General features: G+C 43.9%; 1 protein-coding gene across 2 annotated transcripts in view; it reads right to left on the reverse strand.

The window, feature by feature from the left end:
* ABCB7 (ATP binding cassette subfamily B member 7) overlaps positions 1-16615 on the reverse strand; it is a 105902-nt gene that overhangs the window by 6245 nt on the left and 83042 nt on the right. For both annotated transcript variants that reach the window (XM_032227409.1, XM_032227408.1), the window contains exons 14-15: positions 11025-11128; positions 8898-9005 (exon numbers count right to left, since the gene is read on the reverse strand). In XM_032227409.1, the coding sequence (XP_032083300.1) occupies positions 8898-9005; positions 11025-11128 (212 nt within the window). The remainder of the gene's footprint in view (positions 1-8897; positions 9006-11024; positions 11129-16615) is intronic.

Below are 16615 nucleotides of genomic sequence, written 5' to 3' on the forward strand. Positions count from 1 at the left end.
GGCCAGATGTTGATTTAGGCGCTTTAGATCTAATATGGCCCTCCATCCCCCTGAGCTCTTGGGGACCAGGAACAGTATGGAGTAGAAACCCCTTCTCTCCTGTTCTTGGGGCACGGGCTCTATGGCCCTGATCTGGAGAAGGTGGGCAATTTCCGCCTGCATAAGGGACCTCTTCAGGGGGTTCTTGGGAGTCGGGCACTGAATGAACGTTCTCTGGGGAAAGGACAGAAACTCCAACACTAGGCCCTGCCTGATCATGTTGAGGACCCAGGAATATGTGGTTATCCCCTCCCACACGTTGGCATATAACTGTAGCCGACCCCCGATTGGAGGGTCTCTGTGGTGGTCACTTGCCCCTACGGAACTGGCGGGAATTGTGCCCACCACGGTACGGCTTCCGAAAGGAATGCTGTTGCTGCTGCCTGCCACGTGACCCAAAGAAACCCCTGTACTGACTCCTATCCCCACCCTGGGAGTAGGGTCTACTATAAGTGGAAGAAGTGGATGGCTGGTTGGTTTCCTGAGCTCAAAAGGACTGCTTCCGAAAGGAACCAGAGCCCTTGCGCTCGTTCTTCTTTAAGGTGGCCGGGAGAATTTTGCATTTGTCCTTTGTTTCGATGACAAACTTGTCCAGGGCATCCCCAAACAGCTGTCCCCCCTTAAACAGGGCGGAAGCCAGTTTCCATTTTGCCTTCATGTTGGCCTGCCAGTGGCGGAGCCACAGCAGTCGGCGTGAGGTGACGTTGGCAAGCTTTCTCAGAACGTTTATCCTCCGCCTTGAGACCCTCCAGGAGATCTGCCGGCAAGTTCGAATTAGATGTCAAGGACACCACCGGAGCATCCACCTTGGGCAACTTCAGCACATCCTCCATCTTACCCTCAACAGCATAAAGGGATTTATCCCCCCACTGCTGGGATTGGTCAGGGTACCAGGCTGGGCCGACTGTCTTTGGACCACGTCCATAAACAGGTCAGGTACTGGAATCAACTCCTGAGTGGGAGCGGTCTCTTTGAACAGACCTTCCTTGTGATCCTTCGAAGAGGAGGTTGCAGCAGTAGCATCTTGGGGCGCAGAACCCAGTTCAGTAGCCGTAATGGCCTTATGCAAAATAGATTTAAATAATGTGGGCTTGAACAGGCCTGTAAAGGCCGGCTTGTCAGGAGGAAGGTCTTCACTCTCTGACAACTCAAAGCTCCCTGTTTCCTCCTCTTCCTCCCAAACCGACTCCTCCGTGGTGACAGATGCGCCCGGAGAGGCCGGAGCCTGTACCCGAGGAGTGCTAGAGGCCCTTTTAGTTCTGGGAAGAAGAGAGAGAAGAGTTAGAGGAGTCGGGGTAACCCCAAGAAGCATCTGATGAGTCACCCCCCAACCTCCCCTCAACCAAGGATGGTGATCTGCTGCCCTGAAGCGAGTGGGAATCCCGCCCTTCCTCATGACACATGGGCGAATCCAATTCATGGTCCACAGGCACGGAAAACCCCTGCGATTGCGGGGCCTTTACCTCCATGGGCCCAATGTGCCTAGAGATCTCCCTGGGCCTATCGCTAGTACCAGGGGACGCCGGGGAGGCCTCGCTGGTGCCCTTCCCTCCTTTGCTATCCTTAGATGGAGGGCCTAGCCTGCTGCGTTTTGCGGCGGGCCCTGCCTGCTCCTCCTGAATCTCCCTGTCTTCGTATGCCATGGCGTTCTCTGTATCTCCAGCAGACCTGAGTCACGATGCAGCAGCTGGGCACCGGCGCTTAGCCAGCCGGCTGAAGCGTGCCTGCAGACCAATGGAGAGGAGAGGGCTGCCCGAGGGCCGGATTCCCTCCTCCAGCCGCCCTCGGAGGCTCTGAGAGTTGGGCAACAGGGAGGCAGGCCTGGCCTGTGCCCCGGGCAAGGCCCATGTCCCTAGGTGGCGATCTGATGCTGAGGGGCTTGCTGAGATCCTTGTCCTAGGTCCGACGGCGCTGGAATGATCTTTCTCTGTCCACGAGGCTCCCAAAATGGCGGCCGCTGCGCGCGCAGCCAAAGCAAAGCATGCAAAAGCTTTAAAATGGCCACCGCCTCTGCCAGGCAAGAAAAGCACCGCGGCCCTCGCCGAAGTGCCCAAAGGGGCCTCACAACAACCCGGTGGGGAACGGCACCAAACGGGAAGCGTCCCACCATCCCCTCGCCCGCCGGCCACCGTCGGACAGGCAACTCACGTCCCCGCGCTCTGCATGCGACTAGCGGCGTGAAGAACAGCCCGGAGCCCTCTCAGCCACAATATCACCTTAATGACATTCAATCCTTGTGTAATAATCCAATGAACAACAAAGGCAAAATCCAAACTAAGAAACCAACAAACCAAGGAAAAAACAAGGGAAACTAAACATGGGGTTATCTGCTCTAGGACTGGAGCGCTCCCCAGAACAGTCCAAACGGGCGGACTGAGTTTTTTAACTGAATATTGGAGGCAAAGGGCCTCGTGGCCTAGAGGAAAAAAACTCACTCAGTCCTAGGGCAGATAGGCTGTGTTAACCCACGCTTGGACCCTCCAGGCAGCGCACTGGAGAAGGTCATAAAGTGGGGCAAAACTCACTTAACAAATGTCTCATTTAACAATGTAATTTTTGGCCTCCATTATAGTCACAAGTTGAGGACTACTGTATTTCAGAACTTGGTACTCTAGAACAGGGTAGAAGACATTTTCCCCTCCATTTTTCTCAAAAATCTTACAATTATAGAAGCTAGAGAGTGTTTGGATTAAAATTTGCTCCCTTTTGGTATTGTGGGATGCATGTTGGGGAGTTTCATTAAAAAAATCCTCATTTTCTGGGAGGGACAAAATTTGGGGAAGGCTGGTTCCTTGGGATGAATCTTGCCTACAACAACTGCCCTGTGTTTCCCAAGGTATCAGCCACCTACTAAGCATCTCCTTTCTGTAGATTTGAGGGATTCTACACGGTCTACCCACTTGCAAAATATGTGCTTCAGTATAGGAGGGAAAACACAGGAAGGTTTGCTGTTATGAAGGTCAATGGCTCAAATAAATGATTAACAATGATAATAATGTATACATATATCCTAGATTGATAATATAAGATTTTATATAAATTATAAGTGAGGACTATGGAGAGGATGCACAAAAGTTTTTGTAACCAACCGACACACTGTATTTAACTGGAAGATGGTTTTATGTTGTCTAAAACAACCCATAAACACTGGCCCTATTCATCATCCAGAGTTTAGTTTGTGTATAACAGCCAAGACTATGGTGGGAAGGGAGGGGAGGGGAGGGGAGGGGTGCTGGTGAGTCTTTCCAGTTCTTGATGTGAAGGTGAGTTTTTTTTAATGAGGATGAGTGGAGCCCTGGCTGTCCCCCTTTCCTCTTGGCCCATGGACTTTCCATGCAGCAAAGCAGAGAGAAGGAAGGGTGTGGATCAACTCGTAGAGAAGTAAACTGTTGGAAACTGAAGGTGGGTGTTCACCCTGTTCTACTTTTGCTCCAGGCATTCATTTGTTACAAACAGGAAACCCCCTCCCCAAAGTAAAGAGCCCAAAACTTGGGAAACAGACCCTCACTGTACCTAGCTGTTCCTTCATGGAGGCCTGATTTCAGGACACCCAGTTGCTGCCCAATTAAACTCTGAAGTGAGTGGGAATGGCCTCGGATCTCTTCTCCACCTGAATAAAACCTGAGCTATGGCGCAGTAAATATTGTTCCAGTCACTGATAAAACTGCTTTTTGGAAGGGTACCAAAGCAGAGAAAAAGGCCAATCAACTTGTAAGGACAGGATCAAGGAAGCAAGAAGTGCTTCAATCGCATAAGACTTTTTAAGGATAAATAAACAGAGAATACAGAAGGTATCTCCACACCTCATTGATTGGGGACTTCTCAGAATACCCCCGATTCTGTAGTTGCCTGGACCGAGTTGCTAGCAGCCATATTTTTCTCTCTTGGTTGTTTATGGATAGCTTTCCATCCGTTCATCTCCCAGCCTCTCCACATTCTCTCATATAATCTGACCCATCTAAACTGTTGGCTTTCTGTTTCTTTTCCAAATTTTCTGTACTCCCTTTTCAGAATGGCTGAGTGGTGTATAATCTACCAGAAGCCACCAGAAAGGTAAACTGTGAAACAACCTTCAGAGGAAGGGATCTAAAGGGATATACAAAAGCTGGGGAAAATAATGCAGTGACTGCATGGATATGTATTCAGATTGGCTCAGAAAGCAACAAATGACTGACTCAAAATGACAGCTTTTTATTGGAGGAAGGAGATGCAGATATTCCAAAAGCCTTTTAAAACTTTCGGGAAGAGTTTGTTATCACTGCTTGTTCCAATGTCTGGAGGTTACGGTGACATCAGAAGCAGCAGTTTTGATTTAAACTTCAGATTTATAATTGAAGCTTGCAGCTCCCCAACATCTGTTGGGTGAACACAGTGGTAAATCAACGGGACTCTTATCCACATTATCCACATTTCTCTTTTGCTTTCAATCATTTTTTTTTCCAAAAAAACCATCAAGCTCACAATAGGTCAGTCATAATTTAAAATTCATTGGTTAAAAAAAAGAGAACCCTGATGTGTTTGAAACAGACAGCATGCATTTCCAGCAGCTTTAGAGGAACAGAAAGCTTCCTATACAGCAAAGAAACTGGATAGATTGTTGTTACTGTGCATTTATATAAATCAACTACTGATTCAGAGTTTTATTGTACCCAAAACTACAAATATTTACACTGAACTAGGAAGAGGTCATAGAAGAGGTCGTTCAGCCTTCTCACCTCACCTCCTAATTTATTTTAATATTTTCTTCCTGTCTTGCTGTGCTGGTCCACAACAATTTGAGCTATCTGTTTTCTAAGAAACCAGCATTTATGAGACAGCTGGGAGTCAGGCATGCATGAAGCCACCTCACTGAGCTCATCACAACATTTCCACTCTATAAGAGTTCACAAAGGCAAGATATTTAAGGGGGCCTAAGTGTTCTCTGGCATTTCATTATTACTAATGAGCTGGCTCAACTGGGCCTTTTAAAAAAATCCAGTAACAATGATATAATGGCCCTATTAGGCCAACACTTTACAATGGTTACATTTCTTTCATGCAATGGTCACGTAAAACGCAAATATGAAATCATGGAGGTAGCCAGAGGAAGAATATCTGGGAAGAATGGCAAGAGGCAGCTTCATCAAAGCTATTTTTTTTTAAAACAAATGCTTTGAGCACCTAATGCATCTTATTTCTTGCTTGTTTTCTCCTTTTCAAACTAATACAACGCTCAGTTTGTTTTTAACTTGTTCAGGGGAGTGGAATGGGACTACTTGCCACGGCATAGGAATTCGCCACAGTCAACTCACTGTGGGACAACCTGCCGTGGGGCAATTCAACAATTCAATTCAATTCAGTTATTTAAAATAATTAAACAATTATTTTTCATTGTTATTGAAAATTATTTCATTTTATCCATTCTTTTGCATCCTTTCTTTAATGATTCTCTTCCACCATTTCCTCAGTATTAGTGTAGTCTTGTCCTGCAGCGAGTTATCCCGTGGTGAGTTGCCCCCCAACAATCTGAGTCCTCATTTTACCGACCTCGGTAGGATAGGAGGCTGAGTCAACCTTGAGCCCCATCAGGCTGTGGACAGAGTTAGCCTGCAATGCTGCACTCTAACTACTGCGCCATCACAGCTCATATATATAAAATGTATAAGGAGATGACACAATGGCACGTTGCTGGAAATTATTAGCTAGCACATTATTTAGCATAGAATTTAGATACCTTGCAAGTAATAAAAGTCTGTTCATTTGATAATAGGTAAGAAACATAATGATCAGCTGAATGTTCAGGAAGCAGTAATAAAATAAGGAAAAACAAGCCAATGAGTTTATAATTATTAAAAGAAAACTCAAATGGGTGAATGTCGTCCCCCCCCGGCTCAATGGTTTCAGAGCCAGGAGGAAGAAGCTGATCCCATGACTGAAAGGAACATTTCTGAATCTACCGTCCCACAAAGAGAAGGAAGGGCCCGAGCAGCTCTCCAGGCAAATATTTTCTTCCATATGGGGTGCTGTTAAAACAGAAACAGGGGCTGGTTCCTATCTGGATTCAGCCTTCAAGAGCTGGAATTTTTCAGGAACTCCACCAAAATCATGTTGCTAGTTTTTACGGAGACCAGAAAATCTGGTGAAAGACCAGGTGGTAGCAGCTTCCCTCAAACAGCCTTCAATTGGCACTATATAGGAAGACATTTGTAAATATCTATGGAGGTTCTCAGTCATCCAGGTCATGGTTGTCCCAAAGGTGCTTTTTCCAAACTGAAGAAGCTTCTTGGGTGGGAAACGAAACGTCTTCAAGGAAAAACGAAGTCCAGTTACCTTTTGAAAAAGCACCTTTGGGGCATCAGCAAATACAACAAATACCAAGCACGTGGGAGGAATAGGAATTTGAACCTAAGCCCTGACTTATGGCTGATCGTTTAATGACCGACTGTTCAAAGCTACAAGAGCCCTGGAAAGGCTGCTTCATGGCCTATAAAGCACTTCCAGCCACTGCCAAATGCCCCCCCACCATGCCCCGTCCCCAAGGGCTCACATTTGCAACCAGCTGCTAAGCACCCCATCATCATAGTTTCTCTATTTACAATCTTCTCTGCTACCCCAGAAAGTCAACGGGAAAGTTGGCAAGGAAGGTTGCAAGTGGAGGGGATGGGGAGGAGATGAAACCTTTCAAGGGCTGTAGAAATGTTTGAGAAGGGCTGCCTGCTGAAATCCTTCCAGCAGGTAGCTCTGGGAAGCCAAAGGGCAGCTGCCAGAGGGTTTTGAACTCGTGGAACTGAAATCTTTCAACTGGTGGCTTTTCTCTCCACCTGCTTAAGGTCCTGGGAGATCCCTTGACGATCCCCATGGAGAGCGCTGGGATTGTGATCCCTGAGCTGAACAGTCACGTGGGCATCTTGCTTAGCAACTGCTTTGCTCAACGACCAAGATTCTGGTCCCAATCGTGGTCATAGGTTGAGGACTACCGGTAGGTAACATATGAACCCACCTAATGATGGCTTGGCATGATTTTTAAAAAGTTTACCATTTTCCTCCTTTAATAATAATCATCAAGATAAATTTTCCAACTTTTTTCTTTGCTTGGACCCAAAGTTACACTTAATGCCCCTTTCTAATTTACTAAGGTTACTAAAATGGTGAAGTGAGAGAGACAGGGGGAAAAAAAGAGTCTACTTGCTTCAGATTTTTTATGCCTGCATTTAGGCACATTCAGCATGAAGATGCACACCAATAAAAGGAGTAACTGTCACATACTGACAGTGGTGGTCAGGAAGCTTTGGACTCCCAAGGCTTCACCAAGTGGAGGATGGCCTCAGAAGACCTCTATTCCAATCATTGACCAGAGAAGGATACAGACCAGAGACGAGCAGGACAATTTGGTGGATGTAACTGATCTTTATTTTGGGTTAGCTTGGCTTGATCACCTTTAGTAATATTGCATCATAATTCTGCATTATAAGGATACTAAACAAACAATGCTGACCTAAATTAACGGAGCAGAATCTTCAATCAGGGCATTAAAGCTATGCAAAAGGGAACCTGTTACACTGCAATGGCTCCATGGAAGGCAATATGACCCTGTCGTCCCTAAGCATCTATTCTCATTATTTAAAGCTCATTGCCATCTTGGTTTCCAGGGAGATCAGAGCAAAGAAACAACAGGGGGAATAATTCAAGTATAGGTGACACCTGACTTGGAATGTCCTTCAACCAGGAACAGATTTTTTTACAACACAACCCCAATTGACATCAGTCATACCGTTTTAGAGGTACATAAAAATCATATTAATCTCCGGTATGTTTTAATGTTGCCTGGATTTAATGGTTTTGTTTTTTAGCTGCTGATAATTGCTTGGGCACTGTTTGGATTGCGTTTAATTAAGCATTCCAGTGTTTTTCAAACTTGGCATCTTTAAGATATGTGGATTTCATTCCCCAGAATTCTCCAGCCAGCACATCATGGCTAGCTGGGGAATTCTGGAAGTTGTTCCACAGATCTTCATGGTGCCAAGATACTGAACTCTGCCATTTTGTTACTTGCAGGAAATGCTCGCAAGAAAGCACAGATAAAGGTTTTTTTCAGCCAACCACACCCTTTTTCAAGGATACTCCATTCCAATCTTCCTTCTGAGGCTTTTTACTTACCACTTTCTCCTGACCATGTGATCAGACAGCATTCTATGGTCACTGAATATGCTCATGCCCCCCCCCCTTTATTTGTGTAAAGCTTGAATTGTTACACATGGGTTATGTAGTTTTCCTACATAATGATTGGTACTCTAAATTTGTTACAGGGCTGTAAGTCAACAGTGGCATTTATGTGAAAGCGGGAATAGGACAAATATATATTAATGAAACATTCTAGAGATACCAACAAATTGTCAAACCTATTGTTTAATAGGAAGCACCTAACCTCTCATAAGTGTTCATGAAAGCAGGATATAACCATCTACTTCTTCTTTCTTTCTAAAGGAAACATAAGGGACGTATGTGTAATATGTATGCCAGATATATATACGTATTCTTGGAACAACAAAACTACCATCAGATTCACATTAGGGGATCCAGCCTAATAAAAACACAAAATCATTAGAATTTGAAAAAGGGGTATTATGCTTGTACCATCCCTGAGCCCCCAGGGAAACTAATTAATGATAATCCACTTCAAAACCCAACATGTTGTTCCCTCAATCCATCTGTCTTTCTCTGTCACACACTCCACATACAAACATGCATCCACACATTCCCAATGTTTCAGTATTTCAAGTCAAAAGCCTTTTAGGGAAAAGTGGCATGGAAATTGCATAGCCCCAATTGACATTTGCAAGTCTGCCAAAGTTCCTTCCCATCAGGAAGCTGGGTCTCACCTGATCCAGGACGATTATTTCATCAGCATCAACCACTGTTGACAACCTGTGTGCAATGAAGATGGATGTTCTGTGCCTTACGATGTCTCTCATGGCATTCAAGATGTTCTGAAAGATTAAAGATAGATGGCAGGAGGGGGAGAACTCATCTTAAAATAGATTAGCAAATGAGAATGATTTAATCACACATAGAAACAAGCTGCCAGCCATTCCAATGTCATCAACAAGGGAAAAAGTCAGAGTTTGAGGCACAGGTAGTCCTCAACTTAAGACCGTTCACTTAGTAACAATTCAAAGCCACAACCAATTTCCGCAGAGCTATTTATGACTCATGTTTGAAGTGACAATGGCCACACCCTCCCCCCACGGTCACATCATTGCATTTCAGGTGCCTGGCAACTGGCTCACCTTTACGACAGCACGGTCCTGCTGTCACGTCTCTGTGATTTGCAATGGGGTATTTTTTTTTTGCCTGTTTCCAGTGTTTACTTTTGGTTTCCAGCAAAAAGCAAATAAAAAATAAAACGTTTGCTGGGGGAAATGGATTTACTTAATGACTGCATCATTTAAGACCTCCCAGAAAAATGGCAAAAAAATTGGGGTTCATGATGCCTTGACTTGTGATCACACCCGACTTATGACTATAACTCTAGGCTCAACTATAATTGTAAGTCAAGCTCTACCTGTGTTTAATTTAATGTACATGCTATGAAAACTACGAAAACCACAAAAAGATTCCTTCATTGCGAAATCTAGCTATCCCAGGGGAAAAACTACAGGAAACTGGAGTTGCCAAACAGGAAAAGTGTGCCTGCTCCAGCAGTGATTTATTTATTTTTTTGCTTCCTTTATAATATAGGAAGGCAACAGGCAAATTCTGCTTTTCCTTAAATACCCTTTTGATTGCTTGTTGCAGAGTTTGGGGGGAAAGCTTTTAAAGTGCAGCTGTGTTGTGTAAACATTCAACTTCATTTGACAACCTCATAATAAATATAGCAAAATGAACGGCAACAAACAAGTAGAATAAACAAGCTCACTAAAAATTCTTATTGTGATCAGTAAACGGAACCCAAGATTTTTACTTGACAGGTGCATCTGCCTCCTCCTATTCTTTAGAAATGAACTATGCCTCAGCCATCCCCTGTCAGGCCCCTTTCACGATTGGAGGCCTTGCTATGTCAAGTCACCCAACACAAACAGACACGGTGAGCATTAGCCTCGGACAAGACAACTTAGGGAAGTGGCCGGGGGTGCAAGGGTCCATGTATATTATGAAGCTGCCCCTGTGATGTCACAGGACCTGTTTCACAACACCCTGATGCTTTACAGTCTGACCTGTGAATATAATTTGGTGCCAAACAGAAGCATTAGCCACATGTTGTAATATAGTTCCTTGTGTAGGTGTGTGTCCTTCATGGCCTAGTTCATACTAGGGCTTGCAGAATCACGCTGAATCACACCGGAGAAAACAAACTCCTAAAAAGCCATAACATCCTGATAGTGAATAACATAACATTCTGAGATGTGCCCTACCATTGACGTCCAGGATTTGACCATATATAGAAAGAACTTTCCTGAAGCAGTAGATTAGAAATTGTACTTTTACAGGCTGTTTTTAAGCACATGTTATTGCTCCTCCTGCCTTTGTCCTATCTCAATAAAAGGGGCTACCAGACCCCCAATCTGGGTCGCTCCATCTCAAGAAAGTTCGTGTCCTGTCTTTTCTCAAACATTGGCCTCATGGACGACCCACGGGAACATCACATTTGGTAGCAGAGGATGGTTACTTCACAGTCAACCCTGCATCCCAAGAAACCGTGCACCATGTTTCAATGGCTCACACGCAAAAATCATTGAGGGGGCCAATTTTTATGAACATGAAGTGGCAACCAGCTGCTGCCCTTCAAGTTAAAACTTCACCTCTTAAGAGTGAGCAGGTCAAGCAATTCCAACTGCTCTACTTAATACTTTTGTGCTATAATTTATTCAGAAGTGGGTTCATTTCTCCATCCAATTCTAGGAAAGCCGGTTCTCCCACTGTTCCCAGTTTGATCTTGTGAGCCTGGGATAGCAAAATGTAGAACTGCAACAAAGATGTAGTGCGGGGTGAGGGGGTAGCCAACCTACCTCTTCTGTAATGGAATCTAAGGATGATGTGGCTTCGTCATAGAGAATAATGGGAGGATTCTTCAAAATGGCTCTGGCTATTGCAATCCTCTGCTTTTCACCTCCTAAAAAAAGGAAGGCACATGCACATAAAGTCAGTGAAAACTATTTTTGCTTGGAAGGGCATTCTAAAATGAAAGACACCAGAGAGCCATTGCGGCAGAGTAACAGAATTGAAAGGAACCTTGGAGGTCGTCTAGCCAATCCTCTGCTCAGGCAGGAAGCCCTATACCATTTCAGACAAATGGTTGTCCAAACTCTTCTTAAAAACCTCCAGTGTTGGAGGATTCACAACTTCTGGAAGCCAATTATTCCACTGATTGATTGTTCTAACTATCAGGTAATTTCTTCTTAGTTCTAGTTTTTAGTTTCGCAATGCTCATAATTGTGAAAAATGGTCATAGGTCACTTTTTTCAGTACCATTGTAACTTCAAACAGTCACGAAATGAATTGTTACAAGTTGAGGACTATCTGTAACCGAGACTGTCACTTTCTGACAGTCCCCCCCCCCCAAGGATTTCAGTGTCCTTGCATGTTCTCCACTATTAAGGACACTCTTTGCTCCCATTCTCTAAGGCTACAATTAGGGCTATTTTTCTAGGCCACCATATTGCCACATTTTGACTTTCAGATGTACAGCCCTGTCTTAAAAAAATTTAAGTCCATTTTGGATTTTGGAGGCCTTGAAAGTAATTAATGGTTATATATGCGTCTGCTTTCTTGTGCTACTTGTCAAAAATCTGACAAGCTTCCATTTTAATGTTTTCATGTTCCTGGCGATGTGCCCTTCTAACTACCATAGCCTTCTTTTAGCAAGTCACTTTAGGAGGATAATAATCTCATTTCACTTTAAGCCTTAAGTGGCTGTCCTGAAGCTGAGCAATAAACAGAAATTGAACTGTTCACCTAAGATGTGATTTCTGCTTCTCACTTCCTTTATAAAATGCTTATCCTGAAGTGTATTGTATTTGCTATTGCCAGTATTTATAAAAGTAATGGTTCCATAATGCAAGGTCTTTTCTCGGGTCTTCCTCCGAGCCCATTTCAAAGACTACACATGACAATCTCAGGATAAATGGGAGAAGGGGCGCTTCAACTTATGGCTGAATCACAGTCTGGTTCTTAGAACAGTATGGGAAGAGAACCATTTCAGTTGCGATAGAATTACAAAGCCCTTCTGTTTAAGATACAACCTGAATTCTGTGCACATAGTCACACTGCTTATACACTGGAAAATTACCATGAACAGTGGCATCCTAGCACATACACTTGCATTCAAGGACTTTGTCTGTCTGTCTGTCTGTCTTTCTGTCTGTCCACCCGTCCCGTCCATCCATCCATGGGTCAGAGACCATCTCCATTAAGATTGAACAGCCCTCTCTCCATGGGGTAGGGGGAAGAGGGATATAACACCACCTACTGTATCTCCTGTTTACAACACAGTCCTTTCAGCAGTTCTAAGAAGCCTCTTTTGCACTATTCAATGACCCTGAGGGTACAGATTAACCTCCAACTGGCCTTAATGACTCTCAGAAAGGGTATTAATGACCAGAGGACTGCAAGGAATATACATCCTTCCACTCTCTACCATTCAATCAGAAACTGAAGAAGCTTCTTGGATGAGAAGTGAAACATCTTCAAGGAAAAGCAAAGTCCAATTGCCTTTTGAAAAAGCACCTTTGGAACCACCATGGCCTGGGTGACTGAGAATCTCCATCGACAGCTATTAGAACTATGTGACTGCCCACTCACTCTCAGTCACTCTGGGAGACCTACAAACGATAAAAGGGTCAATATAAAAAGAATACAAATTATAATCCACCATGACGATCTCCTATGATAGTCATATTATATACATTTCCCCATAATTTTATTTATTTTGCCTCCTGGCTTTATTAATTTTAACTAATAACTCAAGATGGCGAGCATATCCAATAAACCTTCCTCCTCATGGTTTGCTCACAACAACAACCCTGTGAGAGGGTGACTGGTCCAAGGTCACCCAGCTGCTATTCATGGCTAAGGAAGGACTAGAACTCTCCACCTCCTGTTTTCAAGCCTGGTGCCTTCACCACTAGGCCAAATTGGCTCTATGAGAGCTATTACTAACTGTGGTTCTTCCAAAGGCCTTTCATAGTATTTATAAAGTCAAGAAAAACAAGATTTTAAATATACTCATTAAAAAATCATTTAAAACACTTCTTGACAATGCATCGCCAGCAACATGATAAAATAAAGGGAGAGGAGTTTGCCATCTGTAATGTCCACAATGGTTATTGCATATACCTAGGGGGGGAAACAGGTTTCATTTCTGCAGCAGTGACCTTCCTGCAAACCTTCTCAGCATAAGTCAATGCTATAATTAAAAGTATAGCATTTGAATAAAGAACCAATGGCCATTTCTTAAACTGAGTTACTGCGTGCCTGCAATTTCCAAATTAGAAATTAAAAGTCCAGCAAGAAACAAGAAAGACATTTTACCCTAATAAGTGCTGAGCTTATATAAATCATGAACAAGTTGTGTTCCTCTCTCCTTCCTTAGGTTTAACGTTTATAAAAGTACCAGAAACAACTTTGGACAGATTTTCAATGGAGATCACTATCACAGATTTAACTATCCTGGCAGACTTTGGCATGCAACTCTTGGTCTGATACCAGGAAATCTCCCAGGCCACCGTAAGATACACAGCCTAGCAGCAACTGGGTTTTCTGACTCTAGCATCAGGGAAGGAGGGGACAGGTGCTTATTTGGAGGACAAGGTTCCCTACTTCTCACCCAAAGCTTCCCTGACTAAAGAGCTACCCAAACAGGGGCAGCATCCCATAGGAATTAAAGATTGCAAAGTCCCGAGAGAGATTTTAGAAGTGCAATATGTTTCAAAATATAGGACAGGTAGTCCTCAATTTACAACAGTGACTGTTCGAAGTTACAATGCACTGAAAAAAGTGACTTATGACCGTTTTTCAAACTTATGATCCTTGCCGCATCCCCATGGTCATGTGATTTACATTTGGTTGCTTGACAGGTGGTTCATATTCAGGATGGTTGCAGTGTCCCAGGGACTTTCTGACAAGGAAAGTCAAGGAGGAATTCACATTCACTTCACAACTGTGTTACTACTTTAACAAGTGCAGTGATTCACTTAATAAATGTGGGGTAGAAAAGTTGTAAAATGGGGCAAAACTCACTTAACAAATTTCTCGCTTAGCAACATAAATTCTGGCCTCTGTTGTGGTAATAAATCGAGGACTTACCTGCAGTTTCCATTTCATCAGAGACTGTATATTAGTGGAATTTGCTGCCTCCTTTACAGATAAGAACCAATCATGGGAATACTAAATTTATTCCATGAAATATGCAGCATTTGAGTCCCTTTACTTCCATTGTTATAACTGTGCTGGGCAGTATGGAATCTGAACATAATGTTCAGTAGTTGGCATTGGATGAGGGTTCATTTATTTACTAGATGCTTATCCTGCCTTTATTACTTTATAAGTAACTTGAGGTGGCCAACATGCCTAGTACTCCTTCCTTGTCCTATTTCCCCTACAATAACAACCCTGTGAGGTGGACTGGGCTGAGACAGAGAGATTGGCTCGAAGTCACCCAGCTGGCTTTCATGCTTAAGATGGAACTAGAACTCACTGTCTCCTGGTTCCAGCCAAGTGCCATCACCACTAGATCAAACTGGCTCTCAAATTACAGCACAGGTAGTCAAGCTCCAAATTTGTCTGTGCTAGTACTCTGAGCTAATATAGCTACACATTCTCCCAATAAACCCTTCTGTTTGCATTTTCCTCCAACCCCTCATTTCAGACTTTCATTTATGGTGATGAAAATTAGATACACAAATGAGGCAAATATTATATGTCCCAGGATAACGTAGAATCCAATTTAGGTCAGTTACCAGAACCAAAGATTTAGTTTTCCAAGCTTTCAGACTTGTGCTGGAGCCCATCTTTAGGGAATTTCTCTCTCACCAGAATGCCTGCTTTGGGCTATTGTGTGAATAGTATTTATGCCTGATTGTGTGTGGCTTTTCAGCTGTTGATTGGGGTGTTGATGGCTGATTGTTTCCTGCTGCTCGGTGCATAGAATAGCCCAAAGCAGAGAGAAATTCCCTGAAGATGGGCTTGGAAGACTAAACCTCTAGTCCTGGTGACCGACCCAGATTGGATCTTGTAAATTAAATACAATTCTAATCTAGGTAAAGGTAAAGGTTCCCCTTGCACGTATGTGCTAGTTGTTCCCGACTTTAGAGCACGGTGCTCATCTCTGTTTCAAAGCCAAAGAACCAGCGCTGTCCGAAGACATCTTTGTGGTCATGTGGCTGGCATGACTAAATGCTGAAGGCGCACGAAACGCTGTTCCCCTCCCACCAAATTCTAATATAAATATATATATAAATATATATGATACACACACACCGTATTTTTCGGAGTATAAGACGCACCTTTTTTCCTCAAAAAAGAGGCTGAAAATCTGTGTGCGTCTTACACATCGAATACAGCACTTTTTTGCCCCCCCCCAAGCCCCGTCCCTTCACCAAAATGGTTGTTCATAGCCTTATGAAGGCTTCCAGAGAGCTCTCGGGGGCTGGGGAGGGCAGAAATGAGCAAAAAATGGGCCGTTTTTTGCCCCCCCCCCAGCAGCACTCTATAAGCCTCCATAAGGCTATGCATGCAATTTTTTTGACAAAAAACAGGCCCGTTTTCACTAAAAATGGGCCGTTTTTTGCTCCCCCACCCGGAGCACTCTGCAAGCCCCCCTCCCCCTGAAGGCTATTTGAAAAAAACAGGCCCGCGAAAAATGGGCCGTTTTGGGGAGGTTTGCAGAGTGGAAAAACTTTTTTTCCCCTCTTTCGGAAAGTTCTTTCGTTAGAGTGATTGATGAGAATTACATTGATCAAGTGCTGTCCCAGCAGAAACAAGTCTTAGGTGCTGCAGGTTGTCAGATTTACTTCTCCAGCACATGGATAAATACACCTGGAAATATCTACCTACCTACCTACCTACCTACCTACCTACCTACCTACCTACCTACTCTCTCTCTCTCTCCCCCTCTATCTACCTACCTACTTTTTTAAAAATTTGCATCTTCAAAACCTTGGTGCGTCTTATACTCTGGTGCATCTTATACTCCGAAAAATACGGTACACACACACCAAGTACCACTCATTCATCGTGAAATCTCCAGAACCATAAAGCTTATAAACTTGAAATTTGGCACATATGCAGTCTGGGGCTCCTTACAGTACTAAATGTCAGAACCAGCGGTGGGATTTACTTACCTTCCCTACCGGTTCGCAAATGTGAGCGCACGCACAGAAGGTCACACATTATGTCAGGGCGGAGCCTCCTGCAGCCACCGCTACCGGTTCACCCGAATACTGGTCGGTACCTCACCAAACTGACTACGACTTCCACCTATGGAACTGCTTCTGGCCTGAAGGTGGTGGGAGCGATCTTCCCTTATGTGTTTCAATCACCGACCACCACTGAGTCAACGGATTGTGAACCAAATTTCTCCTGCATAGCCCAATCACATAGT

Source organism: Thamnophis elegans, chromosome 12 (assembly GCF_009769535.1).
Source record: "Thamnophis elegans isolate rThaEle1 chromosome 12, rThaEle1.pri, whole genome shotgun sequence".
Classification (NCBI taxonomy): domain Eukaryota; kingdom Metazoa; phylum Chordata; class Lepidosauria; order Squamata; family Colubridae; genus Thamnophis; species Thamnophis elegans.